This window comes from Cajanus cajan, chromosome 11, assembly GCF_000230855.2.
Source record: "Cajanus cajan strain Asha chromosome 11, NIPB_CcT2T_4, whole genome shotgun sequence".
Taxonomy (NCBI): Eukaryota; Viridiplantae; Streptophyta; class Magnoliopsida; order Fabales; family Fabaceae; genus Cajanus; species Cajanus cajan.
In genome coordinates, this window is record NC_138527.1 from 31,925,732 (window position 1) to 31,950,005 (window position 24,274).

At 28.6% G+C, this 24,274-nt stretch overlaps 2 protein-coding genes across 2 annotated transcripts; one reads left to right on the forward strand and one right to left on the reverse strand.

Annotated features, from left to right (window-relative positions):
- Positions 1-5,852: 5,852 nt before the first annotated feature.
- LOC109801655 (uncharacterized) lies at positions 5,853-7,143 on the reverse strand. The gene is made up of 3 exons (XM_020362774.3): positions 7,060-7,143; positions 6,894-6,967; positions 5,853-6,707 (listed from the first exon to the last, which is right to left on the reverse strand). Exons 1-3 carry the CDS (start codon positions 7,097-7,099, stop codon positions 6,084-6,086), a joined length of 738 nt encoding a protein of 245 aa, XP_020218363.1. The 5' UTR covers positions 7,100-7,143; the 3' UTR covers positions 5,853-6,083.
- A 7,386-nt stretch (positions 7,144-14,529) lies between these two features.
- Positions 14,530-21,931, forward strand: LOC109801373 (ATP-dependent 6-phosphofructokinase 5, chloroplastic). The gene is made up of 13 exons (XM_020362429.3): positions 14,530-15,107; positions 15,422-15,503; positions 16,218-16,291; positions 17,133-17,244; positions 17,647-17,742; positions 17,868-17,969; positions 18,086-18,160; positions 18,448-18,588; positions 18,687-18,803; positions 18,884-18,988; positions 19,185-19,265; positions 20,502-20,630; positions 21,515-21,931. The coding sequence occupies exons 1-13, from the start codon at positions 14,827-14,829 to the stop codon at positions 21,680-21,682; spliced, it is 1,563 nt and encodes a 520-aa protein (XP_020218018.1). The 5' UTR covers positions 14,530-14,826; the 3' UTR covers positions 21,683-21,931.
- The last annotated feature ends 2,343 nt before the right edge of the window (positions 21,932-24,274 follow it).

The following is a 24,274-nucleotide window of genomic DNA, read 5'->3' on the forward strand; positions in this document are numbered from 1 at the left end:
GCCACTCGGTCCTTATCCGAAGGACCATCCAGGTCGGGATCCGACCTGACCCCTCTACCTGTGACAGGCCGAGTATGACCTCGGCCGACCTCATTAAGGGCCACTCGGTCCTTACCCGACTTGGCCGTTGACATAGGGGTGGTCGTCCCAATACCGATCGCTTTGATCAGAGGAGGCGCTCTCGGTCATTACGCGACCAGGCCTCCTCAGGATGGTTCTGGTCGGTCGTACTCCGATCCGAAGTCCCCATGACGCTCCCTGAATAAAAGCGGTTAAGGAAATCTCTACGTTCTCGGGGCCCATGAGGCCCATGGACAATAAAGTATAAAACCTAAAACCCTAAGGCTAAGAAGGCAGATTACACTTTTGAATGCTCTGACTTTGAGGCTTGACCTAGGAAAAAACCCTAGTCCATCCTTTGGCCGGAACATGGATAAAATTTAAGATATAATTAAATTAACAATTAAAATAAGAAACCATAATATGTAAATATCAATTATTAATATAATGTTGAAAAAATAATAATATTTATTGAGTTGAAAGTCTTAAGAGTTGTCCTTATCAAAGTGATTGTTGTCATAATTAGGGGTGTTCAAATTGCTAAATTGAACTAAACTATAAGAAAACTAAACTAAACTATAATAAATAATTCATCAAACTAAATTGAACTAAAATAAATATTGACTAAACTAAACTAAACTATTATCTATTTTAGCGCACTATAGTTCTAGGAGTTTGAAATAAACTATAATATCAACTAAATAAAACTATTATTAACTATAAACTAAATTGAACTACATTAAAAACAAATAAATTTAAAATCAACATTTTTTAATTGATCTACCAAATCATTGATATTAATTATGAATTAACATTATTATAAATTTTTTTATTACATCCGATTTTTCCTGCGAATTTTTCATAAAAATTTGCAGGAAACGTTGTTCTTACAAATTTTTTTGCGAAATTTTATCTACAGGTAATAACTTCGTGGATAATATGTTTTTGCAAATTTTAAAATTTGCAAGAAATTTTCCAGCAAAATTTCTTGCAAAAAAAATCGCAGGAAGGTTTCCTGCAAAAAAAAATCGCAGAAAAGTTTCCTGCAAAAAAAATTCGCAAGAAAGTTTCCTGCAAATTTTTTTGCAAGAAATTCTGCAAGAATATTTTTTACGAAAATAATTAAAGAAATTACTAATGATCACAATGAATTTATCCGAAGCATTTGTTTTCACGCCCTAACATGTGATATATAATCTTTTAAATTCTAAGATTGTAGATTATAAGCCTAAGACTCATCCATACAAATCAACTTATAAGGTAAGTGTTGCCCCAACTTATATATTCTTTAATTGTTTTATTTTCAATTGATGTGGGACTTGAAGTTTTTTTTTAAATATTAAACTTATAAATTTAAATATTTTTTTGATTTTTCTTGCAGATTAAAATTGACAGGAAAATTCGCAGGAAAAGTTACCTGCAAAATTTTTCTACCATTTAATAAATATTATTTGCAAATTTATTTTTGCAAGAAAATTTGCAAGAAACAAAATGAAATTCTTACAATATTTTCTGTAAATTTTGACCATATGGAAATTTTTTTCTATGATCATTAAAATTGTAGCAAAATTTGCAAAAATTTCTTGTAGATTATTTTTCATAATAAGATTTATAGGAAATATCTGTAAATTATTTTTATTAAAATAATATTTTTTAGCATAAAAAATAAAATTATTTGGATAATAAAGAGATAAGTTTGTACATATATATATATATATAATACATTTTTTTAATTTTTATAATATTTATATTAAAAATATTGAAAGAGCAATAATTACGAAAGGTATATAAATTTTTATTCAATTAATAAATAAAATTATTTTTTTTAATCCTATAAATTAATTATTTATTTAGAACTATCATGCACTAAACTACTTTTTATAATAGTTTAGTTTTTAAAAATAAAACTTAAAATATAGTTTAATTTAGTTTTTTTATAAAAATTAGTTTAGTTTTTTATAGTCTAGTTTAGTTTTTATAATAGTTTAGTTTTAATATAGTTCTTTGAACACCCCTAGTCATAATGTTATGGTGGTGATAATGGTATGTATTGTTCCACAAACATATGTTAAATTAGTGAATTCAACCTAATATGACTTGTCCTTAATCTGTTAAATATGGGTTAAGTTGGATTAGGTCAGGATGAAATTAAGGTTGGGTTGAAAATTTTAACTCTCTTGAACTTGTAGTGAATAGTTTGGGTAGGTTGATCCACAAAAATTATTTTAAAATAAAATTATAAATTTTTTTAATAAATTAATCTATTAAATACATAATTAAGTATGGGGTTGACAAATAATATGATACCAACGTAATATAACATGATTAATAAATAATCTTATTCTTTAAGTATATGGTCTTGAGATTCGAATTTGATTGAAAAAGGTCATGTTTCTCAATAAAATCATATCTAAGTATCTAAAAGATTAATCTTTGTCTTTAGGCGAATGGATACTACGTACTGTAATTCAACAAAATAAGATCAAAATAATATCATCTTACTAAATTGTATTATAGAACAAATCAGTTTTTGAAGTTATCATCTTAAGTTAAATAAATAAAATTGAATGATAAAACAGTTTTCAAAATAAAAGATGTTTGCGTAAAGGAAACTAAAATGATTTTTAATTCAATTTCAATGCCCTTCTAAATTCTTTTTCAAAATTAAGAAAAATATTTACGAATTTGATTTATAGGAAAAATAGTTTTTTTTTTATATTATATTTGATAACAACATTTACATTAATTCTATTATCACAATTATTATTGTTACTACTACTATTATTATTAACATTATTATCATTATCGTCGTTGTTATTATTACTATCACACAAATGTACCTCTCAACTAATTTTAATAGGAACTTTCAAAGTGAGTTTATTTGGAAACTAAAAATCAATAAAAAAAATTAAAACTAAATTTTCAAAATTATAAACTAGTTATGGAATTTCTTAAAACTTACAACTATAAATTGGTTGTAGAATTTTTTTTAAAACTTACTATTAGAATCCAATATTTTAATCACTAACATTGTCGCCATTGTCATTATGCAAATATACTCATTATAAGAAATGTCATATATAACGCATATAAAAAATGTTACTAAAAGTAATATATATATATATATATATATATATATATATATATCTATTTCACATATAATTTGTTATGTACAATTTTAGTATTGATTTTAAATAAAATTTAATAATATATTTTATGTGTCACTATAATATATACTTACACTTTTTAACTATATATCAATATATATTGCATTTATTATGTGGATAAAAATAATTTTTAGTGACATATTTTGTATTACTATAAAATGTATGTTACTATATAACAATTTTTTTGTAGTGATTTTTAAATTAATTTTAACAAAAACTTTCAAAGTGAATTTATTTTAAAACTACAAATTAGCAAAAGAAACTAAAAATAACTTCTAAAACTTATATAAACTAGTTGTAATTTTTAAAATTTTAGAAACTTAGAAATAAAAACCACCCTAATCGGATCCTTAAGATTTTGAGTTGAACGCAGTGTGAAATTCATTGGTATAATTGACCTATAGCTTATTGATAGATTTCTTAATGGTGTTTTAATCCTCATTGTATATTCCTACAAGTGTTATGGCGACTATTAATAAAAGAATTAGTACTAAATTTATATATTTATGATCCTTGAGGAGGTTGATTAGGTAGTTCGTTTCATTATAATGTGAGCTAGTAATTGTGTAAGAATGTAGAATATAATTATGACTTAACTTTAATTTCACCATATAATATTCATGGATGGAAATACTTCAACTTAATGGGGAAGGATGTAATAGAAGAGAGATTATTGTTGGAGTATAAATGTGAGTAAGATGTCTCACATAAGATAAAAATTTATAAATTGGGTAACATAATTTTTTTGAAGATGAAAAGTTTAGATTAGAATAAGGTATAGCCTTAATGTAAAGTTAAAGTTGACAGTTAACCTCTTTAAATTTTTTTAATAAAATTACAGATCATTTATCTTATCTTTGATATAAATTTGTATAAAATGATATAAAATTCGAAAGAAGTCAGTTTCAAGCTAATTTGGATAACATATAAATAAAAAGAATTTACAAACCTAATAATATATTAAGATTTTGAATTAGCGTGGTGTTAAATTTACTACCCTCATATAGCATGCAACTGTTGTATAGTATTTTTTATTTTACGGCCGATAACTGTTACTTATTTTGCTCACCCATTAATGAACCATCAACTCAATAATTTTTTGTTAGAACTTACTATCAGAGGTGCAAGACTGTGGAACGGTGATTTATCGACAAAGCATGGGGCTGGTTTGGCCTCATTTTTTCATATTTTTGATGTTGTTCCTAGTTTTCTTGGTAACGTTTCAAGAGCAGACGCTTCTTGTATTGTTTTCTTGAGAGGCTTTTAGACCTCTTGGTACTAAAAAGAAAAACACTGGAATGGTGTGAACTAGTAACCAACACATGCAGATCAAAATGCGATATATGCACCTTCTATTTTCCTACCAACAACTAGCATCCACATTCAAATAATTTCTCTCCTATTATCGAGGGTTAAGAAGGAAATTCTAGGCTTATTTAATTAAGGGTATCTGAGATTAGAACAATCTTTTTCCCAAAAATCTCCTTTAGTTATTGTTAAATAAAATTAATTACATAATATAAATTAAAGTAAATTATATATGATTTAAAATTTACCATAGTTTGGTTAAGACACTCGTCATCCCTTCACACCCCTTATTGGTTTAAGTAGTTTGAAAAACTTCTCTGCTGTCTTGCTTGTAACATAAAGTAAGCTTTATAAAATAATAAAAAATTAATTTCTAAATTAAAATATAAAAAAAACAAAACCTTATAGATACCGTATGAAACTATATACTCTACCACAAATATGAAGCTCCCAATTATACTATACCAATTTTTATACAAATCGGTGATCTATGAATTTTTGTGCATATTGGATCGATATAACGTGTCATTAGATTTTTTTTTTCTTTCCAATTTCATGATTGATATATATATATATATATATATATATATATATATATATATATATATAACACTTGTAGCTACTAATTGAGAATAGAAATAGGTTTGCAATTTGTTAAGATGTCTCTGGTTTAGTCCACGTCGTCCCTAGGTCATATTTGCCCAATTTGTTACGTTACATTGTGACTTTTTTTTTTTCCCGAAAAACTTATTTTGTTAAAATGGTCAATTATATAGCATTTAAATTTTTTTATGCCTAACAAGATCATTCTATTAAATACAAATAACATAATAATAATAATAATAATTTTTCCATATTAAATTCTTGTGATAATATATTGAAATTATATATTTGTTGACATAAAATCATTCATTTACATAAAAGTTTATGTCAATTGATCACCTAAAAATAAATTTGTTTGTCGATTTAAAAGACTTTAATATAAAGCAAGTTTTTATGCAAATTTGAAACCATGTCAAACTTAAAAAAAAAAAAAAAAGTTAGGTCATATCTAAAAAAGTGACATGAAGTAATTAAATTATATTTAGACATTGAGTTGGAGAAACGAAATATATCTATTCGAGATCATTTCTTATGTGACATGACTAGCTAATTTTATCCTCTATTTTTTTTCCCACAATAACAAATTTGAATCTATCCAAACGACCGACTCAATTATTTTAACCTCTGTTATTATCCATGACATTGATCCATTTTAGCTGGGTAATTGGGTGAAATTAAACAAAGGAAAACGAGGGAGAGGAGAAATTAATCCAATTTAAGTTCAATTAATATGTAGAATTATAGACATCACATCAATTTGATACTTTATTTCTTTACAACAACTTTCAAGTCTTCAAACCACTCTCTTCGCCATTAAATTAGTCCAATCAAAGAAAAAATAAATATTTATTATAAATATTAAGGAAAATCGTCCCAAACTATACTATTATATATTTATGCAAATAAAGCAAAATAAAATTCACGAATCAAAGCAAGACCTTCAATTCAAACCTTCCACCCCAAACGAAGTATCTTCTTGTCCACACTTGCATTCCGTTTCACTACAAGCCCTGAGGAACCTGCACTCTTTCTTCCCCTCCCACCATGAATTTTCCTGTTGGAGAAACCATTAGGGTCAGTGCTTAGCTTTTTCTCCTTCTGCTTTGAGCTCACACATGATGATGATCTGCTACCACAAACAGGGCTAGAACCTGCTCTTAGGGTCCTCACCCAATCAACCTCCTTCACTTTCTTCACATTTTGAGGTCTATATTTCTGTGGATAATAAGAACAACCCTTTTCAGCTCCTTCTTTGTTAACCTCTCTAATTTCAACTTTAGTTGCCCCTTCCATTCTTATGCATATGTTCACTTCAGAAAGTGCTCTACCTCGGTTATTGCCAAGTTTTGATGCTTCTTTTGCACTTCTTTCCTTCCTCTGCTGGTAAATCCGGTGCAACCGGAGAGCAAGGTGGTATATACTCTCCTTGATCTCTTCTTCTAAGTCCCTTTCAATCTCCATTCCGAGCTCACTTCGTATCTTCAACTCCTCTTCCGAAATAGGAACTCCAATGATGTTACAATTTTTCTGCACGTAATGGCACTCCCTTTTGTGGTTTTCAATTTTCACCTGTGGTTCATATCAACGATGGAATAATAAGAAAACCGTGCAAAAGTTGAGAGATTTTCAAATGGATTTTTTATATATTTATTTTTAATAGAAAAATTCTTAAAAAAACTCTTCTAAACTTATATTTGAATATAGTAACATAATTCATGATGATGTGTAACTTTTGAAACTAGAGAGAAGTTAAACTTTTTGTGAGTCCATCGTTGAACTGAGCCAAGTATTGCTGTCAATCTCAAAATCTTGGAAATTCTCTGATAAATCTGCATAAGCAAAACCCGCTAATCAATTTGTCAGCAAAAGTTTAAGGAATGAAAATAACGAAATTGATTAGAATAGAATGTAATCACTCAACCTAGGATATCTGCCTTGATGCTCTCTCCTTCATGACCCATGCTGTATAGTTGTTGGTGCTTGCACTAGCAGCATCGAACATGTTAAATTTATATGCCAGTAATGTGATTTGGACCGTGATGAGATGGGGCCGGTGACAATTTGTAAGGAATAGGACACACATAGGGATGCTTAGAGAAAATATGGCAGTAAGAGACGATGTTTCAATTGGCTCATGCAAATTTAGGCGCCAAATAGGTCTAACTGTATTAGTATGTGATTTGAACTGCATGAACGATAAGGAGAGACAAATTGTGCTTTACGTGGAAGGAATAAGGCACTGGTTGGGTTGCCCTTAAAGCACAATCAATAATAGGGTGCAATAGCCACATGGTTGATGTGTCCCCTTGGATGTGTACCTTTCCCGTGGGTTTTTAAGGTTAGTTCAAAGGAAAAGAACCTATTGAAGCCATTCACACCGATCATCATCCTTGGCTTCCTTGCGATTTCGTTTTTACTATTTCTGACAAACTAATTTTCATGGATTATTAGATAATTTTTTTTTATGTTTTTAAAATTTATAATTAATATATTAAAATATATAAATTATATTTAAGATTTATAATGAATAGTTTATATAAATTGTGATATAAGCCTTTTTTTAACTATATTTTTAAAAATTAAAATTTAGTTTTAAAATAAAGATAAAGATAAAATGATGATAAGTTGAGAGGGATTTTTTTCCCCAGCTAGTTGGGAGTAGTGTGAAATATACATTCAAAACAAGAGAAAAGAGAGAATAATAAAATATCTAATTAAAAAGTTGAGAAAAATAAGGCTTAAACTTTCCAAATTATATATTCTAAATTAATATAAAAAATAAAAGCAAAACATTGTTTTGTGAATATAAATATTTAACACATTCATGCAATGCTAATGGTTATGAGATTTGGTTGGACGTTCCTTTCCATGTCAAATTAAGGAATAAGAAGGAAAAAAAAAAAAAAAAGTCTGCAGCGTTTCACCTGATAAAACTCTACCTGTATGAAAACAAAATGGCTAAATTACGTACAATAATATTAATGTTTTTCAAATATATGTGCATATATATACAATTGTAATTAATTATATCCCGATAAATTTATTTTTAATATATATAAAATAAAAATAATAAGATATATGAGTAATAATATATAGTGACACATTAAATAATAAAATAGAAAGTAGAAATTTAATTAGTCTTTAAATCAAATTCAAGTTATGTATGTTTGGCCTTCATTTCATAAAATTAGAGTATACTCTCTTATTTTTTAAGAGATGCTTGCACCATATTATTTTCCTTCTAGATCTCCCCTCTTAATTATTTAGAAATCACATTCCCTTTCTCTTGTTTTAATATATTATTTTGTTATATAAGTTTAATATAAAATGCCTTATTTGTTAATTTAAATTAATAAAAGAAATTATTAAATAATTTGAAAATTTTTAAAAAAATTATAGACCTAATCTATGCATTAAAAATATTTAATTTAATAATTTAATCATTAAAATTTAACATACAATATGAATTATTGAGTTACTGTTGGAGTAATTTGATTTCTCTCTTTCTTTCTCTCTCACACTCTCTCTCTCTCTCTCTCTCTCTCTCTCTCTATATATATATATATATATATATATATATATAAGGGGTTACTCAAGTGAAAACACTTATCAATATGAGAATAATTAATAATAATCTTTAGATTAAAATAAATGACTTAGATTAAAAGATATTACCATGTACTATTATTATCATAGTTCTTTTGTTATTATTGTCTTTATTCTCGTTATTACAAATTTTCAATTGGCCCCATCATCACCTCTCCCACACTATTATCATTGTTGTTGTTGCTACTACAACCACTACAACCATCATCATTGTCACCAAAATTGTCTATGGTGATAATAATAGTGATGGTCGTAGCAGTGCTAGTGATTGGGGTGGTGATATGGCAAAGGTCCAATAGAGATAAAGGTGATAAAGATAGCGATAATAAATTCTTTTCTCATCATCATCATCATCATCATCATCATCACGACTTCTTGCATTCTATTATGGTTGTATTGGCCCTTTCGGCCACCGAAAAGGCCTAGAGCAAAGATAACAATAAATTCTTTGTAGTTTTAGTGGCATCATATCGACCATCTCGGTTGTCGAAATAATCGAGACCAAGATATCGATTCTTTACTATTGGATGGCTCGACATATGATTTCATTATTCTTATGGTACATATCCCATTATGAATATTAAAGCAACACACAAGTTCAATCAAGAAATTACTACAAAGACAAACCAGAACAAATTTTTAAAAATAGCATAAAAAGGTAACATAAATTTATGATTAATATATTTTTCAAAATTTCAAGCTTTTTAGGTGATAAGAATAATTAAAAATTCAAATTCATTTGGGTCGAACTACTCCATTTTGACATCTTAAATTTGGCCCGTTGTCATAACTCAACTCAATAGTGGGCCGATATAAATAGCATACTTAGATCCCTTCGATGGAGGTACTTTGGAGCTTGATTTGTGTGTGCATCCTAATTAATTGGTTCTATTTGGCTTTGGGTAAACGGTTAAGAGATGGTAAACAAGCCATTTTTTTGGAGCAATATATGGATCAATTGGTACTTAGGTATGATGGACGTGTTTCCAAGGTTACATCGTGTAATTAAAGAAATTAAAAAGTGTTACAGTACCTAACATGGGAGTATGGAATAGTGAGGAATGGTCATGGAGGTAAGCATTAGCTAGAAACTCTTTTACATGGGAAGAGTGGTCTTGAAGTAACGAATTTGCTAAGTTCAGTTTCTCTTAAGGACAAATCAGACTATTGGATGTGAAATCTAGATTCATCGAACTCATTCTCAATAAAATCCTGTTATTCTTATTTGATTAAACAAACTTCTAATATAGCTCTTGGCCGTGTAGCAGCCAATTATTGGACACAAGGCCATCGCATGCGTTCTATGTAGGAAGAAACCTTGAGACCGTAATCACACCTTTGTAGCTTGTCCCGTCATATCTCAAGTATGACAATCTTAGTACGCTAGGGTTGAAGTGAACCAAAAAAAAATGCTAGGGTTGAAGTAAACATATAAAAAAAGGTATGGTTGAGCTAGTGTTTTTAACTTATTAATTCTCAAATTAACAGCTTTAATATTTATTAATTACTCATTAAAATATATATAAATAATTTTTTTATATTATTATTTTTAAATTTTTATCTTTATATGTTACTCACTAAATATAATGTAATTTAAGTGATAATAATTTATTGTATAACATCAAAATTTAACAATTAATAAATATTAAATTGACAGTAGAAATAAAATTTCATATTTTAAAAAATAAGAAGACTAAATCTCTCCATTTTAAAATAAATAGATTAAAATTGTGGATTGATAAAAATAAAAAAACTAAAAGTGCAATCTAATCTTGTTTATTTATACGTGATGATGAGTTATGAATAAAATTACTAAAATAATTTCGTGCAATGTTTGTAAAAAATAGGTTAACTCAACTTTATTCTAAGATGATTTATATTTTTCTCGACTCAATTTGATTTGTTAACCTATTATGTCGGGTCAAAATTGATGTAATATATATATATATATATATATATATATATATATATATATATATATTAAAAAAATGTTATAAAATATGTGATAACTTTTGGACCTAAATTTCATGGTCACAGCCTTGGCCGTTTGACTCGGTGAATAAGTCCATTTTTCACAACTCTATTGCATTGCATGGAAACGAGTTCCCCTCATTTTTCACGTTTGTACATATCCAAACCTGTTGACTGACTAACTAGTTGGCTCCCTTATCGGGCTTCCACTACTATATTTTAATGTATTAGCAACATTTTCTTGTTTATATTTATTAAAATATTATTAATTAATTTTTAAAATTAAAGTCCCAAGTAAAAAAAAATTACATAAGTTATTTTGTAACATTTTTTTGAAAAACATTATTATAATTGTTTCTAAAATCAAAGTCCCACATCGAGTCAAAAAAAGTATATTTCTCTTATATCTAATTGTAACTCATAATTAAAGTTTCACATCGAATAAATTAATGACTCATAAAGAGTATATATACTCATATAGTTATACTTAAGATAAATAAAATTTGATATTCTATATATAATTAGTAGTGACTAACTAAAAATGTTTTTCCCTAAAAACTTAAGGAATTCCTAGAAATTTAGTTTAGAAGACATAAAAAATATAATAATTGATAGTAATATTTAAATTAAAATTAATTATTATTTTATAAAGTTATCAAAATCTTGACAACATTATTAAAATGTTACAAAAAATTATTAAAATGTTACAAAAATACTACTTTGGTAACATTTAGAAGCGGGAGACGTAAATTTACGTCGGGGCGCGAAAATCGGCGTAAATTTACGTCGGGAAACTGGACTTCATCACTTCCTTCTCCTTCTACAGCTTCAAAAACTCGAACCTCCCAGAAAAAAAACATCACAATAACTTATACCCACAAAATATGCGTATTATAACGAAAAAAACATCACAAAAAACACAAACTTGATGGAAGATGCTACCTCGTAGAACCTCCCTGAAAAGCCCATGACCACGCGAAGAAGAAACAGAAGAAGGTGTAGATGAATGCCATGAAGGAGGAGGCGCGGGAGAAGGAAGAAAAACAGAAGAAGGAGGAGGAGGCGCGGGACAAGGAAGAAAAACAGAAGGAGGAGGAGGAGGCGTGGGACAAGGAACAACCATGAACATTTTGAAATTTAACTAGTGCGCCTCACCTTTTAACAGGTTATGGGGGTTATTTACGTCGGCCCTAATTGGGTCCGACGTAAATTTTAACATCTACGTCGGACACAATGCTTAACCAACGTAGATGTTAAAATTTACGTCAGACCCAATTAGGGCCGACGTAAATAATTCAACAAAATTACACTGCATGCCACCGCACTTTTTTAACGTCGGGTTTTCGTGTTTCCGACGTAAATTTAGTGACGTAAAAGTCTATTTTTGCACTAGTGAATAAAATTTGATATTCTATATATAATTAGTAGTGACTAACTAAAAATGTCTTTCCCTAAAAACTTAAGGAACTCCTAGAAATTTAGTTTAGGAGACATAAAAAATATAATAATTGATAGTAATATTTAAATTTAAATTAATTATTATTTTATAAAGTTATCAAAATCTTGGCAACATTATTAAAATGTTACAAAAAATTATTAAAATGTTACAAAAATACTACTTTGGTAACATTTAAAACATGTTACCTAATTATACAAAAATGTTATTAAAAGTCTTTAGCAATATGGATTATATACAACATTTGATAATATGTTACTAAAATAAATTAGCAATATTTATACATAATTAAATAACATTTTTTAAATGTTGCTAAATACCATTTGTGTTGTAGTGTTTTTCAACAACTTACCATACGATACGAGGTATCCCTTCCAAATTCAAGTTGAGTCGTGTTTGGTAGGTGAAGTAGGGTCGACTCTAACATCGTCTATGGCTGCTTTCTTCAAATAATTACCAAACAAATTATTAGTTGAAAGTGTTTTATTGGATCACTTCCTTACGGCGTAATGTAACTGTCATTGCATGCTTCCAGTAAATATGCGTATCTGATCATGAGATTCTCTAATTGAAAAAAGTCTTCTGTACATTTAGCAATATAAGGTGGATTACATGATAAAAGAAGAATTATCTCCGATTAGAAATTCAAATGATGAATATTTTTTTATTAATAAGATTCTTTTTATTATTGGACAATAGTATTTCTATTAAATATTATAATGATATCGATTAATTCTTAAAACATTTAATATACTTCAATAAATATTTCTAACTCTTAAAAGATATTAACATTTTTAATATGATAAATATTTTCCTATTTTTATATCCAGCAAATTTAACAGTTGCCTCCTCCAATATATAAATATTCACGATGGAGTTGGTTATGTGTTAAAAATATATATTATTAGTATTTATTATCATAAGTCATGATGCATAATAAAATTGTTGACTTAATTTATAATAATCAGTTTAAAAGTTAGATTAATGTAAAAATCTTAATTAATTTGGATGTATATATATATTCTAATTGAATAATTAGTTTACAATCTTTACACTCAATATATATATATATATATATATATATATATATATATATATATATATATATTTCTTACGATAGTTTAGAAGTATTCATGTATCTAATTACTAATAAACCTACACAAGAATCCATCATTTCCCGTAACTACCCGACATCCACGAAGAGAATTATGTAACCGTTACGGCTTCTCATCATTGTCATTAAAAGACATTAATACACATTCCTTTATAAATGTTGAGAAAATTTTCTCTTAACAAACATATTTTAACTAGTATTTTAAAATATACAAAATACATATAATAGATGTTTATTTAATATAACTAAAATTTATAATACAAAAATATTTTCAATATATAAATTAAATTATAATTAAAATTTGTAAAAAATAATTTTTTTGAACAAATAAACTTATATTGCTGTAAAAAAATAAATTTATTTTACATTTTCTATAAATAAAGATGAAAGGGGTGTATCATAAGAGAATTTTTTGACGGGATATTAGAAGAGATAGATAATTAAGAAAATTTAATATACTAATAGAAGGGAAAAGGTTTGAAATGTTCATAAAATTGTAAAGGTTTTTAGGCTAGGTTTTAAATTAAATAAAAATAAAAATAAAAATTAATGTTTTTAAGAATTCTTATAACTTTTTATTTAATTTAATTTTTTATTGATCATATTTATTTATGAATTAAATTTTAATATTTTAAATATATTCTCAATAATTAAACAATATTCCATCGTAATATAATTTGTTTATTTTAATGTAAAATATAATTTATATATTTAAAAAATTATTTACAAAATTTTTAAATATAATTTACATACTCAAATATAATATATATTTATATATAATTTATTATAAAATTAAGTAATATATAATAAATATTTTACCTATAAAATACACATAATAAAATACTAGTTAAGAAATACAACTTTTTATTCATAGAAACTAATTAAATACCGAAAATTTTTCAAACAATTTTTGCGCATTGCTTAACCAATTGAATCAGTCAACTTAATGAAAAAAAAAAAAAAGATTATCTATTTTATCTCTCTTCCTTATTTATTATTAGTTTTTTTTTTTTGACACATTAGTTTCTTACTTATGCTCTAAAAAAAAAATTAATTTCTTACTTAATGTATAGGTAAAAATGGAAATAATGTGAAGAGTGAAAAACATGAGTAAAAATTAAAAATTAAGGTTGTTAGGCTGATAAAATGTAATATTTTTTTTTTATCTATTTTATTTTTAGCATATTCATTTTCCACCTACCAAACATATGATAAATGTATAGGTGGGGGAAATTAAAAATAAAGGAAGTAACAAATTTTCCGTTTGGAAGGTTGAAGATAGCCAACAGCAGGGGCCGTCACCGTAGTAAAGTACATACCAAATTGCCTTCAAAGGTTGTCTCTCTTGTCTGTTTCACGTGATGTCATTAACGTGACCGCATGGCGCAAAGAAGAACCTGCTACAACAACTGTTGAACCCGAATTTTGAATCCTTCTTCGGTTTCACAACGCCTCTCTCCTCGCTCCCTCCGGTTCCGTTCCTGCATTTCATACTTTTGAATTCTATTCATCACTCTCCAGTCTCAACCAACCCTTGTTCGATGGGTACCTTATCCCACGTGATCACTCTTCATGGTCTAACAAGTTGCTCCTATGCCCACTCTCATTCCAACCCTCGTTTCAATACATCGCTACCTACCAGAGTCCCTCGCGTTTTTGCCAAACTTAAGACCCAAAACTCCACCGCCGCAATTGATTTCACCGACCCTTATTGGAAAACCAAGTTCAAGGACGACTTTCAACAACGTTTCAGACTCCCCCATGTCACGGACATCTTCCCCGATGCTGCTTCTGTGCCCTCTACGTTCTGTCCCAAAAAGAGGTTCGTTGCTCTTTGCTTTCTGGGACTACATTAACTTTTTCTTTCTTTCTTTTTTTGACGAAACAAATGTTCAGATTCTTAGATGCTTTTGGTATTATTCTCCCGTTGATAATTTACGTGACAAAAGTATAAAAGTATGTTGAGTTAAAGTTTATCATAGGTAAAACTCCAATTATGATAGAATAACTGCAACTATAACATTAACACCTAACTAACTACTCCTATGTGTTTTTTTTTGTTGTTGTTGTTGTTGATGATGTGATTTATCTGCAATTTTTTCTTGGTCATGTCTGTGACTGTGAAAAAACTCCTAGGACGAGCGACTTTCCGGGCAATTATCCTTCGGATGATGATTGGCATGGATATATTAATGACAACGACAGAGTGCTTCTTAAGGTAGTGTGCTTCATTCACCCCTCATGTTGTTTGAATTTTAATTGATTATATATATAACTTGATAGCTGTTATTGCAGTTGTAATTGTTACTATCCTTGGCAATGACATAGTGGAAAATTGTAGATAAATGTGACCTGATGCGACCGCAATTGTGGTTGCAATGCGGTCATGGAGAGTTTAAAATCCTTAACTTTGTGACGAAATTGCGGTTGCAGACTGTTTTTTATAACCTTACCGTTTATACTGTTTCTGTGTTTATTGCATTCATGTATCATCAATTTCTGGTGTCTTTTATTGTCATTGTGTTGAATTTTTTTCTTTAGCCGTGATATTTAGACTTCAGTTGTTGCTTTTCACTGATTTTGAATCAAACTAGTTCTCTTTGTGGGAACTAGTTAATTTTAATTTACTACTGTAATATGATTTGTCATCTTAAGTTGTAATTGGTTGCTTGGTTATTTGTTTGAAAGCTGTCTCTCTGTCACCATTCATCAACACACATTTATTCTCGCACTTGGGCCAATATTTGTCTTGTAAGAGGAAACAGTTTTTGCATTTTTCACTAATTCTTGCATTGGAATGTCTTTTGAAAATAGAATTGAAGAGCAGGGAAATGCTTGTGTTGGATATGAATTGATGATCTTATACTATTAAGTTTATGATACAAGTGTTGACAGTTCTGAATGATAATTTCTGTTTGCTTTGATCTCTCAGACAATCTATTATTCATCACCTACATCTGCTGGCGCTGAGTGCATTGATCCTGGTTGTAATTGGGTGGAACAATGGTACATATTTGCTTTCACAATTCAAATCTGGAATATAGTGACTGATTATGCACATGCATATCAAAAGATAGTAATGTTGCTATATTAAAAAAATGGTGTGTACTATTTTATTGGGACTTGAGAGGTTGGTTTGAAATTTGTGATGGACAAGAGGATGCATTTTTCACTAAGTGGCACTAAAAACTCTTCAAACAAAAATGTTTCTTTTCCAATATTTTTCTTGTATGGAATTTAAGAGGAAGTTTGGGAGTTTGAGACTTCAGTGCCCCTTCCTAGCTACATGACAACACCATAATTTCAATGAATAAATCCTTATCTATGTAACTTCTAATTATTGAATTTACTCGTATTTTATCATTTAACCTGCAATTTATTTTATTTTATTGTAAAATTTGGCTAAAATATTATTCGTCTCTTCTCAGTTATCTGAATTTTATCATGGTTTACAACCATGAAAATGCATCTAAAGTCAATATTTGGCAAGGCTTCCTGTTGTCATTGTATACTATAAAATGAAGTGGCAGAGTGAAATAATCGAACTTAGCATTGATATGTGACAATTCTGATGCACAGTTTATAACAATCAGATAAAGGTTCCAAAGAATTCACCTATGTATTGGACAGTAGAATGTGAATATCACAGTTACCTTACTGCTGCTCTTTTTGACAGGGTAAGAAAGTGAGATTGAGAGAGATGTTCCTGAAAATTATGACAATAGTTACTATTAATTTTTCTTTTGAGTTATCAAATAGTTATGTCTTTCTTTCTAGTTTTCTTAATGTATATACATTTATTTCAAAGATTATCATATTTGGTAAAAGGTTTCCAAATCCTTTTTAGGGTTCATCGAGCTGGCCCTCGGGAAAAGATATACTTTAAACCAGAAGAAGTAAAGGCTGCAATTGTCACTTGTGGAGGGCTCTGCCCTGGTCTTAATGATGTCATCAGACAGGTTAGTTTAATATCAAATTGTTTCTCATATAGCTTTGACAAATTTTAGAGAAAATATTAAAGCCTTGCAAGTTCTCTTAAAGTTAAGGCAGCAAAAATTACTAGAGAAATGTAACATTTTAATTTGCATATCTCGACCATACATTGTCACTAAATTCTCTGGGCAGTGAAATACTCGTGCCTAAGTTATTGTCAAACCTGAAATATATTCCTTGCTTCCATGAAACTGTCTTAAAGTATGCTCTATGCAACTCCATGTCCTTTCAGTTAATTTTAAAACTACAATTATTTCGGATCTAGTAATTTAGGACATTCCTAGTTTGGCTTTCTTTGTAAACCAGCTCTAGTTTTATGGTCATTAAGTTGTCTCTCAATGTTTGATTCAATAATGAATATGCTGCAGATTGTAATCACACTCGAAATATATGGTGTAACAAAGATTGTGGGCATTCCTTTTGGTTATCGTGGATTTTCTGACAAAGAGCTGATAGAAGTTCCAGTAATCTCATGCTTCCCTCCTTGCTGATTTTGGTTTAAATATCATTTGATTTAACTAAAGATCTTTTGTAAATTTATTGCACTTTTCTTCTTGCTAATGACTGTTTATTGGGATTTCATTTGCAGCTGTCAAGAAAAGTGGTTCAGAATATCCATCTTTCAGGGGGAAGCCTATTAGGAGTTTCACGTGGAGGACCTGGAGTCAGTGAAATCGTGAACAGTTTGGAGGTGGTCTATTCATCCATTCTGTTAACAAAATTGATGATTTGACAGAGAAGTTTTTATTTTTATACTGGATACTATATTTACTGTGATTTGTTTGACTTGCATGTTATGGATTTCAGGAAAGAGGGATCAACATGCTCTTTGTGTTGGGTGGAAATGGCACACATGCTGGTGCAAATGCAATTCATAATGAGGTTGTTAATATTTCATCTTTGTATTAATTGATTGCATTCAACTGGATCGTTTTGTGATCTATGATGAGTTCTTTTATGAGGAACCATATTTTAACAAATTCATTGAAATTTATAAAGGTGATATTCTTTTTGGTATGACTCTCTGTGTCTTTTATTTTCTGATTACTTAATGCTAACATTAAACTGTATTTTAGACAGTTGTTGAGATATGCATAATGTGTGATATTGACGGATCTTCACTTATATTTTGCATGCTGTCATAATATCTGATGAAATATTTTCTTCAGTGCTGTAAAAGACGGCTTCAGGTATCTGTAATTGGAGTGCCTAAAACTATAGACAATGATATTCTATTGATGGACAAAACTTTTGGCTTTGATACTGCGGTCGAAGAAGCACAAAGAGCAATAAATTCTGCTTACATTGAGGTGAATTACTAATATTCTGAGTCAATTTGACTAAATCCAGTGATATTTTTAAATTGGTAAATATTACGATATTTACATCCCTTCCCTCATTTTATTAGGCACATAGTGCATATCATGGAATTGGTATTGTGAAATTAATGGGTCGTGACAGTGGATTCATAGCAATGCATGCTTCCTTAGCTAGTGGACAGATTGACATATGTCTGATTCCTGAGGTATATAACAAAAATTGGTTGGAACTCTCTTTTCTTTGTCATATTGATAAACTGATGGAAGTTCTTTCTGCGGTTCAAAGATTCCTTTCAATTTACATGGACCTTCTGGAGTTTTGAGTTATCTCAAGTACCTTATAGAAACAAAGGGATCAGCTGTAGTCTGTGTGGCAGAGGGAGCCGGACAGGTGATTTAGATTATATAATTATTTTCACAAATAATAAATCAACATTTTGTATTATTGAAGTTCTGCTCTTATGTTATGGAGTGGCAAATGGCAATCAGCAAAAAATATAAGTATTGCTATTTTTTAATTTATTTATTTGAAGATTGTTACATTCAGACAAAAATTAAAACTTGCTAACTGATCTATCTTAATGCAGGATTTACTTCAAAAAACTAATGCTACTGATGCTTCTGGGAATACTGTATATAGAGACATTGGTGTATATACCCAACAAGAGGTTTGTTATTACTTGTTTATGATGTTTACAATAATCTAAATGGTTGAGACTTGATGAAAATTGGATATATAATGCTTCTTTTTCATGAATTAAATGTCAAATAAAAAATAAAAGGAAAAAAAAAATGTAAGCTCATGGAATAGCTCATATATTTTGAATTATGTGTATATGCCTATCATCTAGCAACTGACTGTTGTGCCAATTTCACTTGTGGTTTTGGTATCTAAATTTATTGAAAGGGAAGTTGATTTTGTAAATATTCATCTTGAGTTCAAATCCCTTCTCCCTACTTTAAGAAGTGAGATCCTTGAAAAGAAGGCTCATGCTGTCTGTCAAAGAAACGGGTTTTAGTTTCACTTCTCAATTTTTTTTTAAAATCTATTTTCTGAAATAATTTTTCACTACAAAGAACTCAATTTCTCATCCAAACCAAATCCAGAAACAGTTTGGAGATGTTTTCTTATCTTCTTCTTCAAGTATTTAAAGGACAAATTTTTAGGAAACATATGTGCTCATGAGATAAACGCCTTCCAAGTATGTTGAGGGGACAACATAAAAATGATATTGAGAATAGTAAACAAAGGCTTTAATATCCTTCCTGTTGCCTACGTAACAATTTATATGTTCAGGGTAATGATGCCACAAATTAAAACTTTGATTATAGCTTCCTCTTTTCCAATGTTAAAGATCATGAGTAAGTTGGTTTTGACAATTACTTACATGTTATTTTGTTAAAAGAAGTAATGTGCTCTTCTAAGCATAATAATTTTGGTAAAACGGGAAATAGTGTCCTCACCAACATGTATTGTCAAAGCTTGGTTATGCGAGTTAATATAAAAAATAATTATTATACTTTTTTTTCTTATATTGAGATCCCAATAAACTAGAAATATGGTTAAAGCAGTCCTGATAAGACTTGAAAAGTTCTTACCATGCTGGATTTCTAGAATTGGGTTAGACCCTAAACCCAAATTCTAAGGTAGTATATTTTTAATAACTGCCTGTTTTGGACTAGTTACGCTCTTGATCTGCTTTCCTACTTTTATTTCTGTTTAAGGTAAAGCTCAACTGCATTTTGAGGTACAATGCCAAGCATTGTGTTTGAGTATGGTTTCTGTCTCATGTTGTTGTACGCCTAAGTCCTAACAACTTGAATATGGCATTGCCGCACTGAGTTATTTTGTAATGCAGTATTTTTAAATCTTGTGTTTCATGTCAACAACCGTTTTATTTCAGACAAAAAGATACTTCAAAGAAATTGGTGTTCATGCTGACGTGAAATATATCGATCCAACATACATGATCCGTGCATGTCGAGCAAATGCTTCTGATGGAATTTTTTGTACTGTACTTGGACAAAATGCAGTTAGTCCCTCTGCTCTATATTTTCCTGTTGCATATATACGATTTAACCTTTATAATTGGTTCTCATAAGGCACGGCCTTTTATTCTCAATTTCTCATCAATACAGCTAGGCACTTCTGGATTATGTTTATACTTCACCCAACTACAAGCATGGAGAATCTAGATTTCAATTCAAGTTACTAAGTTCCTATTGATCTACTTTCTTTTATAGAAAGATAAAAACTATGTGAATATTAATAAAGTATCAGATTCATTTGGAATTTCAGCCCCATAAAATGTGGATAATAAGACTCTGGCCTAACCTAAGAGAGGGATTGATTTATCCTGTTATCTTATTTCTTTCACTCATCTTTTTATATTCTTCCTTCTGCACGCGTTTGCTGTTTTAGAGGCTAAAAATATGTGGAGGGAATCCTCAATTTGATCATTCAAAGTTACAATCTTCACCATATTAATTCTCAAAATATTTGGTCACTGAACAAGTCTCTCAAAGATCTAAAAATGTTATCATATTAGTGCTCCAAAAAACTCGTTACCTATTTAGTGTCAGATTTAAAATATCACCCTATTTGTCTTTACAGAAGACTAAAGTAGTAACACAAACGAATCTTTGAGGGACTAATTTACTGACAAATTAAAATTTTGAAGATTAATATGGTAATGTTATAAATCTCCAAGAAATTTATTTGATAACAAATATTTGGATGCCAGCTCAAGCATATTCCCAATACATGTGTTATTGAGATTATTGGGCATATATGACAATGAATATAAGTACTATTTCTCTAGCACAAAATGCATACAGCATTTCCAAAAGTACATCCATGTCTAGAACTATACATTTGTCACTTGATATTGATTCACAGCTTTTGTATTGCATGCAGGTTCATGGTGCATTTGCTGGATTTAGTGGCATCACAGTAGGCACTTGTAACACACACTATGCTTACTTTCCCATTCCCGAAGTGATATCTCATCCCAGGTTGGTGGACTCTAACAGTCGAATGTGGCATCGATGCTTAACTGCAACAGGCCAACCCGACTTCATTTGATTATTTTTCCATTTTAATATATTCAAGAGGCTTGGGAATTCAGCTTCCATAGAGTATATCATAGGAAGATAGCTTCAAAATTTATTTTTGGTTAATTTACCCCACATCATAAGTGGAAATAATACAGAGGATGACATTTCCTCCTTATTCAAATTATTAATTATTTGTATAGCACGGCAAATTCATAGTCCTTCCAATTGCATTCAAAATGAAATTTGAGAGTAATGGCCAAGCATTATTTACACTGAATTACGACTTTAAGAGTAACTTTCTTTGAAAACAATCGTGCCAATTAGAGTTTAATTGTTACACTTTTAGGGTTTAGGGTTTAATTGTTACCCTTTTACATTGATCTCTTTGCATTTTGGCTGGAAGACTGAAAAGAACAATTGGGATGTGAAATAAAATGAGAACGTGTGATGAAGATAAAATTGTGTTTTTGATCCATTTTACTCCTCTGTATCCCGATGAACCATTTGGACATTCAGCACAGCTGAAAATTACTAATTATGTTTATTTTAAGCAGTGTTACATGAATTAGGGGAAGATATTAATATTAATATATAATTTTAAAAATATTTCTCCAATATAGCTCAAAATATTTCCACTCTCATCTTTATCATTCTTTAAACTCTATTTTTACACATCATTTTTATCATTCTTTAAAACTTTTATATCTATTTTTTTTTCTCTCTAAAAAATAGTAGAATTTTACGAATTTTATGTTGATTATAACTCACAAGGTAACTAATGTAATATATCATGTTTGTCATTGATGATACTTCATGTTTTATTTCAAACAACGGGCGTAACATGGAAAGGGAAAAAAGAAAAAAGTTTGTGCATTTTCTTCTAAACGTAATCATTACTTTTTCATGATACTAGACCCAATGATTACATTGAACTTGTATTTTTTTTTCCAGTGTTATCGAAAATTAGTTTTCCGACAAAATATATATTATTTAGAAAGTAATTTTTAGAGCAAATATATATTATATTAAAAAGTAATTTCTAAAGTTGTTATTTTTATTAAAATCTAGTTTTGGGAATTACCTTGCGAAATGGTATATGTTTATTCCGGAAAGTAATTTTTGGAAGGTACATATGAATAAAGATGACAAAATGAGTCATCTTGACTCATATAGATTTGCTCTGTCATTAACTCGTCAAAAACATGTTAAGTTGGACTAATTTGTTTAGTGAAAATGGACGGGATGTTTTGATCCGCCTTGTTTAAGGTGAGTTGGTGACCCACAAAAAAAATAAACTTAAAAAAAATGCATATTTATTTTAAATACTACTTCTAACATATTTTTTTATATTTAATATTTAAAGGATTTACATAAATTAGTGTACCTAAATAATAAAATAAATCTCAGTTTAGGTAGATTTGTTTTTATTTCCTGCACTATAAATTTCAAAATTATTAATAATAAAATAGATATGTCATTATAATAATAATGACTCTTCTAATAGATTTATTATACAAAAAATCTCAAATTATATATAATAAAATAAATTAAATTATTTAAATTTCACATTAATATATATATATATATATATATATATATATATATATGAGAAGAGGATTTAAAAGATACTGGTATAACTTGTATTAAGTATTACATCGCTCAATAAATTTATATTAAATATGAATTTTATAAATCCAACCGTTAGATTGAAAATTCTTTACTCTTAGATTATATATATATAATTTTATAATAAAATATGAACAATTTGCTTACCTTCAAGTTGATATAAACATATAAAGTGATATGAAGTTATAATTCAACAGTTAAATTTATAAAAAAATTATATTTAATATAAAGTTATTAAATAATGTAATAGTTAATAAAAATTATGTCGTTTAAATAGATGAATCATCAGGTTATCATAATAATCTATCATTTAATCCAAACTTTTTTTTTTCAATATTATTTGATCTTCAATATCATTTGTATGAATTATCATACATATATTAACAATAAGGAATTAATAATAAAAAAATGAATGGATGGTTAGAAACACCAAGATACACAAAGGATTAGTAACGTATATTTTTAAAAATCTCCAAAAGAGCATTTATGTTTTATGTATAATATAAAAAGAATACTAATCAGGGCTTTAAATTGGTAGAAAAAATAAGGCAGTACTCCCCCCAATTCCGATCCAGAGTATACTTTCATCCAATGATTAAACAAATAACTTTCAGGAACGAAATAATCCTTTAACTTTTTGAAGTCCCTTTTTTTACTTGCACAACAAAGAATAGGATAAGAACAAAAAAAAAGTGATCCCCCTTTTTGTTTGTCTTATATCCATAAATATAGATATAGAATTCATGTAATAATTTAGAAAACCAAGATGTAATTCTTTTTCGTAATCGAAAATGATGAGAGTTATTGATAATTCTAAAAGAGTATTTTATGGAAGAATAAAGCTATTACTCAACCTATTTGAATTTTGGTTTTTTATTTAAAGGATGAGCCAAATTCAGAAGTACTTTTTGTATTTATTTTTAAATATTTTATTAGAGCAGACAGAATTCAATTAGTTTAATTTAGAACTGTTCGATAAAATGGAATCTTATCT